Source organism: Pongo abelii, chromosome 2 (assembly GCF_028885655.2).
Source record: "Pongo abelii isolate AG06213 chromosome 2, NHGRI_mPonAbe1-v2.0_pri, whole genome shotgun sequence".
Lineage (NCBI taxonomy): Eukaryota > Metazoa > Chordata > Mammalia > Primates > Hominidae > Pongo > Pongo abelii.
In genome coordinates this window covers 37,746,280-37,759,202 of record NC_085928.1, presented here as the reverse complement: position 1 = coordinate 37,759,202, position 12,923 = coordinate 37,746,280, and the positions used below count along the sequence as shown (strand labels likewise).

At 41.3% G+C, this 12,923-nt stretch overlaps 1 protein-coding gene across 4 annotated transcripts in view; it reads left to right on the top strand.

The window, feature by feature from the left end:
- Positions 1 to 11,729, top strand: part of TMEM45A (transmembrane protein 45A) — an 82,848-nt gene extending 71,119 nt beyond the window's left edge. For all 4 annotated transcript variants that reach the window (XM_009238637.4, XM_009238640.4, XM_009238641.4 and 1 more), the window contains 2 exons: positions 505 to 650; positions 11,196 to 11,729. In XM_009238637.4, coding sequence (XP_009236912.1) covers positions 505 to 650; positions 11,196 to 11,289 — 240 coding nt within the window. In that variant the 3' untranslated portion in view covers positions 11,290 to 11,729. The remainder of the gene's footprint in view (positions 1 to 504; positions 651 to 11,195) is intronic.
- The last annotated feature ends 1,194 nt before the right edge of the window (positions 11,730 to 12,923 follow it).

Genomic DNA, 12,923 nt, shown 5'->3' with positions numbered 1-12,923 from the left:
AATTACTCTAGTTAAATCTTAGCTTAATTGCTCTAGCTAAGATTTTCAGTACAACATTGAATAGAAGTGTGAAAGCAGACATCCATGTCTCGTTCCTGATATTGGGGGAAAGATTTCAGTCTTTTACCGTTAAATATAATGTTAACTGTGGGCATTTATTTATTTTAAAACCTTTTTATACTCCAATTTTGAAATAACAGAGTGAAACTGCACAATGTAGAAACCCAACACATTCTCTTAAAGTCCAGACATTCCTAGAGAGATGACTGTTTATATTTTTAAAACTGATCATTAAATGTCCTTTTAAAACTTTTATGAAAATATGACATATTAGAGACTCTCTATATTACTAAAACATGCAGCAAAACCTGATGTTTTATCTGTTACATCTTAGATAATTGGAGTTAACTTAGTTATTTACCTTGGAAGCAAGTATTTTGAAATGCAACATTTTTGGGAATGTGGTTGGTTATTTTAATATATGCTTTTTGTTCTAAATTACAGATTGGATTTGTCCTGTATCCCCCCAGTGGAGGTCCTGCATGGGATCTGATGGATCATGAAAATATTTTGTTTCTCACCATATGCTTTTGTTGGCATTATGCAGTAACCATTGTCATCGTTGGAATGAATTATGCTTTCATTACCTGGTAAGTTAGCGATTTCTGTTAATGGAAGTTCTGTTCCTTGGTATGTGATTATCAAGACTCAGTGGTATTGAATTTAAAATTCAAAAGGGGATTTCATTCCTTATCATCCCATAAGAGAGGGTAGCATAGCAGAATATTATCTGCAAACACAAAAATTCCCAGTAAAAAGAATAAATGCTGGTTTAAAGTTAGTCACTCAACAGTGCCTCAGCTGTGCCTCTGATGCTCACATTACCCTTCATCACACTCTTCTGTGCCTCCATGTCTCCACATATGCTATTTCCTCTCCTCTCTTCTGAATGGTTTCCCTCACCCCGCACTGCCTATAGTGAGTCCTCCATTTACCCATGTGTAGATACTTCAATTATAGCACTTCTTAAGCTTCGAGTCCTTTTTTGACCAACTTGTGTGTGTTCCATTAAATGTAGGTGTCTGCCTAATTTGACATTGACTAATATTTCTAAAAGTCAGATCCAGTTGAATACATTTTTTATAAGAACCCCGGTATAATGTTTCATAAGTGGGTAAGGAGCAGTAGAACAGAGTTATAAGAACACATATTTTTAGCTGTACTATTTATCAGCAGTATGACTTTGGGCCAATTACTTAACCACATTAAGTACCAGTTTTGTTGTTTGTAAAATGGGGAAATAATAAGACCTAAATGAGATCAAGTATTTAAGCTTAGGACATAATAAGAGCTCAATAAATATTATTGTCTTGTTGTTCTTCCTCTTGTTATTCTTCTCCTCCTTCTCCTCTTCCTTATTCCTCTTTGGTATAAAAAAAAATGAATGTGATATGGACCCTACCCACGAGGAATTTTTAGTCTTATAATTAGGACTAAATTAGGGAGATGCACAATGAAAATACAGTGCAATAAACAGAAATAGTAGAAGAACAAAGCACTCTTGGAATTCAGGGGAGGCCTCTTTACAATTGAGAATGAAGCTGCAGCTTGAAGCATGAGCAGGAATAGAAAGGGGTGATCACAGTTCCTTTCTCTAAGGTGGTTAATGCCGAACCACAATTGGCTTGGCTGATTTCAATGACTAGGCATGAAGACTCCAGCACCTAATCCTTCAGACTTCAGTGCTGATTGAAATGTTCTGTATCTACAATGTCTAATACGGTAGTCACTAGCTATTGAGCACTTAAAATGTGGCTCATGCCACACTAATTTTATTAATTTAAATATCCATATATGTGTGGATAGTGGCTACTGTATTGGACACTACACATCTAGCAGGTTCTCCGATTCCTAAAATGTAGTAGCTACTGCTAGGCCCAGTGAGGTCCCAGCTAGAACCAACTTTCCACTCTTCTCTTTAGACATGGGCCCCAAGTCACCCCTCCTGCTCTGTGCTTCTTTGTGCCTCATTGCTGAAGCAGCTCTGGTGCTGAGGCACTGGGTGAAGAAATCATTCCTTTGTCTAGCTCTCAGCTATCTCTGTTCAGCTGCAGGTCAGCCCACTTTGATCTATAGTTGCTTCCTTCTAGAGGTCTACGTGCTTTGGGTACTAGGAAATTCCACCTTCTCATTCTGTTAGCCCCATTCAGTTCCTCGAAAGCATGTGCATGTGCTTCTTGTCAAGGCTGGCTCTGCCATTGAGTGAAACTTGGCTTCTCCCCTGTTGTTCTAGGCTGACTTCTGGGCCTCATCTCCTTAGGGGCTGGAAAGCCTTCAAGATCAGTGCCAGCATCCAAGGAAATGCTCTTCCTCATGTCAGCTCCCCTCCAGAGCCAAAAGAAGACTACTGTCTCTTCCTGTTTCAAAACGCTTCATACCCCTAATGGGCCTCTTATCCACTTATAGTACTCTGGAGACTGGACACTCCATTTTTTATTCTCCAACCTTCCCCTCTACCCCCAACACGTATTATCCTAATCTTTCTGACCATGCAGTTCCCTCCACCTGGCATATTCACATTAAATGCACGTCTTTTCTATGAAAACTTCTGTGATGACTCTAGCTCTTGCTCATCTCCCTTTAAGAGTTTTTACAGCCCGTTGTCTTCACCATGCATTTTAACAATTGGGATCTCTCTTGTGATGTTCACTATTAGCTCATGTGGGTTAGTCTTATCTACTGGCTAGATTGTGTCTCCTTGACTATGAGACCTTTTCCATATTTCCCACACCTCTTGGCACATTGCCAAACATATAGTAAATTCTCAATAAACCCTTGTTTGCTGTTTTAATAGATAATAGATCTATGTTGCAGAGCTATGTAAATATAGGCTTCATTTGTTTTGAAATCATGTTTTATATACTTTTCAATTTTGCTCTCATATTGCTCTTGAAAAGATAAGACCAAGGGTTAAATTTTCTGATATATTTTGGTATAAACTTAAGCAATAGCTTAAGTTAGTTCCACAGAAGTATTTCAAAAACCCCTCTCAGAGCACAAGTAAAGGCATTACATATTGATACAGGCAGGCCAGACCTTCATCAGAAAAGATATAGCAGAAAATAAGCGTAAAGATGCAGGTAGACTGGTGAAGTTTTTATTTGTGAAGAGTGATATTGGTGATTTGGCTTATCAAATTTGTTTGCATATTCCTATGTATTTCTGGGAGTTAACTATGCTTTGTTGATATGGTCACAGCACAATGCCTTTATAATAATGATGCACAGGAAAGCTTTGCCTAGTTCTTATGACATACTCTTTCTCACATCAGAGAAGTGGAGAGCCTGCTGAGCTTCAGCTGCTAATCAGTGTCACATCTTCCAGTGTCAAAAATTATAATCCGTGCTTCCCCCAGGCCTATGGATTCTCTTTTTTTTCTTTCTTTCTTTTTTTTTTTTTTTTGAGATGGAGTCTTGCTCTGTCGCCCAGGCTGGAGTGCAGTGGCGTGATCTCAGCTCACTGCAACCTCCACCTCCTGGACTCAGGAGATTCTCTTGCCTCAGCCTCCTGAGTAGCTGGGATTACAGGCATGTGCCACCATGGCCAGCTAATTTTGTATTTTTAGTAGACATGGAGTTTTGCCATGTTGGCCAGTCTGGTCTCGAACTCTTGACCTCAGGCAATCTGCCCGCCTTGCCTCCCACAGTGCTGGGATTATAGGCATGAGCCACCATGCCCAGCCCAGATTCTCTTAAACTATGAAAACAGTCACCAGGATGGAGGGTACTTCTTTGAGCTTCTTAATTCATCATGGCAGAGGCATCACATGCAGTTGAACAGCTTGTCCCCTGCACAAAAGCTCCCCCTGGAAGGGGCTAGTAGCAAGAAGTAGGGGCTGAATTTAGCCCAGACTTGACGTGGGCCTTGACTTGGGCTGCCAACCCTAGAGGCAGACTTCATGCACTTCCTTTATATGATATAGCACCTGTTTGCAATACACAGTTAGATGTGGCTTTTATGGAGGAACTCAACTGAGCTTGGTTTCATCTGGGCTTGCCACAGCCCAGCGATTGTCTTAATTGTTTTAGAAATGATCAAATTTGGCTGGGCACGGTGGCTCATGCCTATAATCTGAGCATTTTGGGAGGCTGAGGCGGGCAGATCACTTGAGTTCAGGAGTTCGAGGCCATCCTGACCAACATGGTGAAACCCCTTGTCTACTAAAAATATAAAAAAATTTGGCTGGGGAGGAGCCAAGATGGCCGAATAGGAACAGCTCTGGTCTACAGCTCCCAGTGTGAGCGACGCAGAAGACGGGTGATATCTGCATTTCCATCTGAGGTACCGGGTTCATCTCACTAGGGAGTGCCAGACAATGGGTGCAGGACGGTGGGTGCAGTGCACCGTGCGCCAGCTGAAGCAGGGCGAGGCATTGCGAGGCATTGCGAGGCATTGAAGCAGGGCGAGGCATTGCGCAAGGGGTCAGGAAGTTCCCTTTCCTGGTCAAGGAAAGGGGTGACAGACGGCACCTGGAAAATTGGGCCACTCCCACCCGAATACTGTGCTTTTCCCACGGGCTTAGGAAACAGCACACCAGGAGATTACATCCCGCACCTGGCTCGGAGGGTCCTATGCCCACGGAGTCTCGCTGATTGCTAGCACAGCAGTCTGAGATCAAACTGCAAGGCGGCAGCGAGGCTGGGGGAGGGGCGCCCGCCATTGCCCAGGCTCACTTAGGTAAACAAAGCAGCCGGGAAGCTTGAACTGGGTGGAGCCCGCCACAGCTCAAGGAGGCCTGCCTGCCTCTGTAGGCTCCACCTCTGGGGGCAGGGCACAGACAAAGATAGCAGTAACCTCTGCAGACTTGAATGTCCCTGTCTGACAGCTTTGAGGAGAGCAGTGGTTCTCCCAGCACGCAGCTGGAGATCTGAGAACGGGCAGACTGTCTCCTCAAGTGGGTCCCTGACCCCTGACCCCCGAGCAGCCTAACTGGGAGGCACCCCCCAGTAGGGGCAGACTGACACCTCACACGGCCGGGTACTCCTTTGAGACAAAACTTCCAGAGGAACGATCAGACAGCAGCATTCGCAGATCACGAAAATCCGCGGTTTTGCAGACACTGCTGCTGATACCCAGGCAAACAGGGTCTGGAGTGGACCTCTAGCAAACTCCAACAGACCTGCAGCTGAGGGTCCTGTCTGTTAGAAGGAAAACTAACAAACAGAAAGGACATCCACACCAAAAACCCATCCGTACAACACCATCATCAAAGACCAAAAGTAGATAAAACCACAAAGGTGGGGAAAAAACAGAGCAGAAAAACTGGAAACTCTAAAAAGCAGAGCGCCTCTCCTCCTCCAAAGGAACGCAGTTCCTCACCAGCAATGGAACAAAGCTGGGCGGAGAATGACTTTGACGAGTTGAGAGAAGAAGGCTTCAGACGATCAAACTACTCCAAGCTACAGGAGGAAATTCAAACCAAAGGCAAAGAAGTTGAAAACTTTGAAAAAACTTTAGACGAATGTATAACTAGAATAACCAATACAGAGAAGTGCTTAAAGGAGCTGATGGAGCTGAAAGCCAAGGCTCGAGAACTACGTGAAGAATGCAGAAGCCTCAAGAGCTGATGTGACCAACTGGAAGAAAGGGTATCAGTGATGGAAGGTGAAATGAATGTAATGAAGCAAGAGGGAAGTTTAGAGAAAAAAGAATAAAAACCTCCAAGAAATATGGGACTATGTGAAAAGATCAAATCTGTGTCTGATTGGTGTACCTGAAAGTGACGGGGAGAATGGAACCAAGTTGGAAAACACTCTGCAGGATATTATCCAGGAGAACTTCCCCAATCTAGCAAGGCAGGCCAACATTCAGATTCAGGAAATACAGAGAACACCACAAAGATACTCCTCGAGAAGAGCAACTCCAAGACACATAATTGTCAGATTCACCAAAGTTGAAATGAAGGAAAAAATGTTAAGGGCAGCCAGAGAGAAAGGTCGGGTTACCCACAAAGGGAAGCCCATCAGACTAACAGCAGATCTCTTGGCAGAAACTCTACAAGCCAGAAGAGAGTGGGGACCAATATTCAACATTCTTAAAGAAAAGAATTTTCAACCCAGAATTTCATATCGAGCCAAACTAAGCTTCATGAGTGAAGGAGAAATAAAATACTTTACAGACAAGCAAATGCTGAGAGATTTTGTCACCACCAGGCCTGCCCTAAAAGAGCTCCTGAAGGAAACACTAAACATGGAAAGGCACAACCAGTACCAGCTGCTGCAAAATCATGCCAAAATGTAAAGACCATCGAGACTAGGAAGAAACTGCATCAACTAACGAGCAAAATAACCAGCTAACATCATAATGACAGGATCAAATTCACACATAATAATATTAACTTTAAATGTAAATGGACTAAATGCTCCAATTAAAAGACACAGACTGGCAAACTGGATAAAGGGTAAGACCCATCAGTGTGCTGTATTCAGGAAACCCATCTCACATGCAGAGACACACATAGGCTCAAAATAAAAGGATGGAGAAAGATCTACTAAGCAAATGGAAAACAAAAAAAGGCAGGTAATCCTAGTCTCTGATAAAACAGACTTTAAACCAACAAAGATCAAAAGAGACAAAGAAGGCCATTACATAATGGTAAAGGGATAAATTCAACAAGAAGAGCTAACTATCCTAAATATATATGCACCCAATACAGGAGCATCCAGATTCATAAAGCAAGTCCTTAGTGACCTACAAAGAGATTTAGACTCCCACACAATAATAATGGGAGACTTTAACACCCCACTGTCAACATTAGACAGATCAACGAGACAGAAAGTTAACAAGGATATCCAGGAATTGAACTCAGCCCTGCACCAAGCAGACCTAATAGACATCTACAGAACTCTCCAACTCAAATCAACAGAATAAACATTTTTTTTAAGCACCACACCACACCTATTCCAAAATTGACCACATAGTTGGAAGTAAAGCACTCCTCAGCAAATGTAAAAGAACAGAAATTATAACCAACTGTCTCTCAGACCACAGTGCAATCAAACTAGAACTCAGGATTAAGAAACTCACTCAAAACCGCTCAACTACATGGAAACTGAACAACCTGCTCCTGAATGACTACTGGGTACATAATGAAATGAAGGCAGAAATAAAGATGTTCTTTGAAACCAACGAGAACAAAGACACAACATACCAGAATCTCTGGGACACATTCAAAGCAGCGTGTAGAGGGAAATTTATAGCACTAAATGCCCACAAGAGAAAGCAGAAAAGATCCAAAATCGACACTCTAACATCACAATTAAAAGAACTAGAAAAGCAAGAGCAAACACATTCAAAAGCTAGCAGAAGGCAAGAAATGACTAAAATCAGAGCAGAACTGAAGGAAATAGAGACAAAAAAAAAAAAACCCTTAAAAAAATCAATGAATCCAGGAGCTGGTTTTTTGAAAGGATCAACAAAATTGATAGACCGCTAGCAAGACTAATAAAGAAAAAAAGAGAGAAGAATCAAATAGACGCAATAAAAAATGACAAAGGGGATATCACCACTGATCCCACAGAAATACGAACTACCATCAGAGAATACTATAAACACCTCTATGCAAATAAACTAGAAAATCTAGAAGAAATGGATAAATTCCTCGACACATACACTGTCCCAAGACTAAACAAGGAAGAAGTTGAATCTCTGAATAGACCAATAACAGGATCTGAAATTGTGGCAATAATCAATAGCTTACCGACCAAAAAGAGTCCAGGACCAGATGGATTCACAACCGAATTCTACCAGAGGTACAAGGAGGAACTGGTACCATTCCTTCTGAAACTATTCCAGTCAATAGAAAAAGAGGGAATCCTCCCTAACTCATTTTATGAGGCCAGCATCATCCTGATACCAAAGCTGGGCGGAGACACAACCAAAAAAGAGAATTTTAGACCAATATCCTTGATGAACATTGATGCAAAAATCCTCAATAAAATACTGGCAAACCAAATCCAGTAGCACATCGAAAAGCTTATCCACCATGATCAAGTGGGCTTCATCCCTGGGATGCAAGGCTGGTTCAATATATGCAAATCAATAAATGTAATCCAGCCTATAAACAGAACCAAAGACAAAAACCACATGATTATCTCAATAGATGCAGAAAAGGCCTTTGACAAAATTCAACAACCCTTCATGCTAAAAACTCTCAATAAATTAGGTATTGACGGGATGTATCTCAAAATAATAAGAGCTATCTATGACAAACCCACAGCCAATATCATACTGAATGGGCAAAAACTGGAAGCATTCCTTTTGAAAACTGGCACAAGACAGGGCTGCCCTCTCTCACCACTCCTATTCAACATAGTGTTGGAAGTTCTGGCCAGGGCAATCAGGCAGGAGAAGGAAATAAAGGGTATTCAATTAGGAAAAGAGGAAATCAAATTGTCCCTGTTTGCAGACGACATGATTGTATATCTAGAAAACCCCATTGTCTCAGCCCAAAATCTCCTTAAGCTGATAAGCAACTTCAGCAAAGTCTCAGGATACAAAATCAATGTACAAAAATCACAAGCATTCTTATCCACCAATAACAGACAAACAGAGAGCCAAATCATGAGTGAACTCCCATTCACAATTGCTTCAAAGAGAATAAAATACTTAGGAATCCAGCTTACAAGGGACGTGAAGGACCTCTTCAAGGAGAACTACAAACCACTGCTCAATGAAATAAAAGAGGATACAAACAAATGGAAGAACATTCCATGCTCATGGGTAGGAAGAATCAATATCGTGAAAATGGCCATACTGCCCAAGGTAATTTATAGATTCAGTGCGATCCCCATCAAGCTACCAATGACTTTCTTCACAGAATTGGAAAAAACTACTTTAAAGTTCATATGGAACCAAAAAAGAGCCCGCATCGCCAAGTCAATCCTAAGCCAAAAGAACAAAGCTGGAGGCATCACACTACCTGACTTCAAACTATACTACAAGGCTACAGTAACCAAAACAGCATGGTACTGGTACCAAAACAGAGATATAGATCAATGGAACAGAATACAGCCCTCAGAAATAACGCCGCATATCTACAACTATCTGATCTTTGACAAACCTGAGAAAAACAAGCAACGGGGAAAGGATTCCCTATTTAATAAATGGTGCTGGGAAAACTGGCTAGCCATATGTAGAAAGCTGAAATTGGATCCCTTCCTTACACCTTATACAAAAATTAATTCAAGATGGATTAAAGACCATCTTTAATTTAGACCTAAACCATAATTTAGACCTAAAACCATAAAAACCCTAGAAGAAAACCTAGGCAATACCATTCAGGACATAGGCATGGGCAAGGACTTCATGTCTAAAACACCAAAAGCAATGGCAACAAAAGCCAAAATTGACAAATGGGATCTCATTAAACTAAAGAGCTTCTGCACAGCAAAAGAAACTACCATCAGAATGAACAGGCAACCTACAAAATGGGAGAAAAATTTCACAACCTACTCATCTGACAAAGGGCTAATATCCAGAATCTACAATGAACTGAAACAAATTTACAAGAAAAAACCAAACAATCCCATCAACAAGTGGGCAAAGGATATGAACAGACACTTCTCAAAAGAAGACATTTATGCAGCCAAAAGACACATGAAAAAATGCTCATCATCACTGGTCATCAGAGAAATGCAAATCAAAACCACAATGAGATACTGTCTCACACCAGTTAGAATGGCATCATTAAAAGGTCAGGAAACATCAGGTGCTGGAGAGGATGTGGAGAAATAGGAACATTTTTACACTGTTGGTGGGACTATAAACAGGTTCAACCATTGTGGAAGTCAGTGTGGTGATTCCTCAGGGATCTGGAACTAGAAATACCATTTGAGCCAGCCATCCCATTACTGGGTATATACCCAAAGGATTATAAATCATGCTGCTATAAAGACACATGCGCATGTATGTTTATTACGGCACTATTCACAATAACAAAGACTTGGAACCAACACAAATGTCCAACAATGATAGACTGGATTAAGAAAATGTGGCACATATATACCATGGAATACTATGCAGCCATAAAAAATGATGAGTTCATGTCCTTTGTAGGGACATGGATGAAATTGGAAATCATCATTCTCAGTAAACTATCACAAGGACAGAAACCCAAACACCGCATGTTCTCACTCATAGATGGGAATTGAACAATGAGAACACATGGACACAGGAAGGGGAACATCACACTCTGGGGACTGTTGTGGGGTGAGGGGTAGGGGGAGGGATAGCATTAGGAGATATACCTAATGTTAAATGACGAGTTAATGGGTGCAGCACACCAGCATGGCACATGTATATATATGTAACTAACCTACACACTGTGCACATGTACCCTAAAACTTAAAGTATAATAATAATTTAAAAAAAAGTTGGCTTGGCGCGGTGGCTCATGCCTGTAAACCCAGCACTTTGGGAGGCCAAGGCAGGTGGATCACGAGGTCAGGAGTTCAAGATCAGCCTGGCCCAGATGGTGAAACCCCACCTCTATTAAAAATACAAAAAAATTAGCTGGGCGTGGTGGTGGGCGCCTGTAATCCCAGCTACTTGGGAGGCTGAGGCAGAGAATTGCTTGAACCCGGGAAGCAGAGGTTGCAGTGAGCTGAGATTGTGCCACTGCACTCCAGCCTCCAGCCTGGATGACACAGCAAAACTCCGTCTCAAAAAAAAAAAGAAAATTAGCTGGGTGTGATGATACATGCCTCTAATTCCAGCTACTCAGCAGGCTGAGGCAGGAGGATTGCTTGAACCTGGGAGGTGGAGGTTGTAGTGAGCCAAGATTGCGCCACTGCACTCCAGCCTGGGTGACAGAGGAAGACTCTGTCTCATAAAAAAAAAAAAAAAAGAAAAGAAAAAGAAAAAAAGAAAAAGAAATGATCAAAGTTATCTTCTGATGCCTAATTAAACAATGATGCAATACATTGGAAAGCCACATTGTATCTGTTTACTTATACCCTGCTTTAATCCACAAAAATTTTCAGGCAGCTCCAAAGCCAAATAAAAGTAGTTTTCCTTTTTGGGTTGCCTTCTCCAGTTGCCCAAATAATCTATACTTTGTGGTATAATAGGTGCATATTGCTCTGGGTTTCTATTTTAAACACCGTCTTACTTGAGATGTTTTTCTTTCTCCTCAGGTTGGTTAAATCTAGACTTAAGAGGCTCTGCTCCTCAGAAGTTGGACTTCTGAAAAATGCTGAACGAGAACAAGAATCAGAAGAAGAAATGTGACTTTGATGAGCTTCCAATTTTTCTAGATAAACCTTTTCTTTTTTACATTGTCTTTGTTCTTGGTTTTGTTTCTTGATCTTTTGTTTGGAGAACAGCTGGCTAAGGATGATCTAAGTGTACTGTTTGCATTTCCAATTTGGTTAAAGTATTTGAATTTAAATATTTTATTTTTAGTTTTGAAAATATTTTGGGTGATACTTTCATTTTGCACATCATGCACATCATGGTATTCAGGGGCTAGAATGATTTTTTTCCAGATTATCTAAAGTTGGATGCCCACACTATGAAAAAAATATTTGTTTTATTTGCCTTATAGATATTCTCAAGGTTGCTGGGCTTGCTACTATTTGTAACTCCTTGACCATGGAATTACACTTGTTTATCTTGTTGCTGCAATGAGGAATAAATGAATGTATGTATTTTGGTGCAGACACCTGAAATCTTTGTTTTTGTTATTTAGCTGCACTCCTCTTTTATATCATGCAGAAGAAGCTGCAGGACACAGAAATTCTTTTTTGTGAGACATCTCTATAGCACCTGAGTTTTCCACAGGGAATAGTAGTCCAGAAGTCTTCCTAGGGTGTGCGATCTTTCAGAGAAGATAAAAGGGACAATCCCTAGGACACATGGATGCAAAGCCATGAGAGACTGGGAAAGAAGGATTGGGGTGTTGCCCATAAGAGTAAAAAGTCATCACGCACCAGAGCATGGCCACCACACCATCCCCTCTGTTACAATAGGTGAAAGGTTAAAACCAGGAAAAGCCTTTTATGGAATGCTTGGGTAAAAAGTCAGAACTCTTACCTACTCTGTGATCTAAGTAGCCCGCCAGTGGAGAGTCAAGAAATCTTGTTTCTGATTCTGGCTCTACCATTAACCAGCATTTAGGTCTCTGGCAATCACCATGTCCTTCTCTCTAAAGTAAGGAATTGAATTGAATGAACCATGGGGCTCTTCTGGTTGTTACATTTTAAGAATCTAGAAATGGAAGCATATGGAAAACTATTAGGTTGGTGCAAAAGTAATTGTGGTTATTGCCATTGAAAAGCAATGTCTTTTCTTCAATGTCAACCTAATAATTTAGTACAATGTTAGTCACAAAGACCAGTATTTTCTATGAGAGAAAAGGAAGAAGGATTGCACGAATCCTTGAGGGATGACCCAGACCTGGAGGAAAGGAGGCAGCCTTGTGCACAGCTAGAGCTGAAATGTGGTCAACTAAGTCCTGAAGGCTCCCTAGCTTTCCAGAAGCACTGGCAAGTCTAGAAGGCTGCCTAGTCTCATATGTGTCACAGTGACATTGAAGAGTCAGGTGAGTAGATTCTTCAGGCCCCAGAACTGGACACATTCATTTTGTCACATAAGTTTGAAAAGAGCAGATGTGAGTGCCTAAAGGTTTATCTTGAATAATGCCATGAACCTTAGGACATTTCTGGCATATGAAAATGCCCACATGCCACAGTCCTTGGGGGTCATGGCATTCTGTCCCATATATGTCTTATCTCTCAGGGCTGTTTGCTAGACCCACAAGATTCTATGATTTTGACAAGTTTGGGTTTCAAAGGAGTGAGTGAGTGAGTGATCAGCAGCAGTTATGTGAAGCTGGCATCACTGGTATCTAGGCCTGAGCAGAA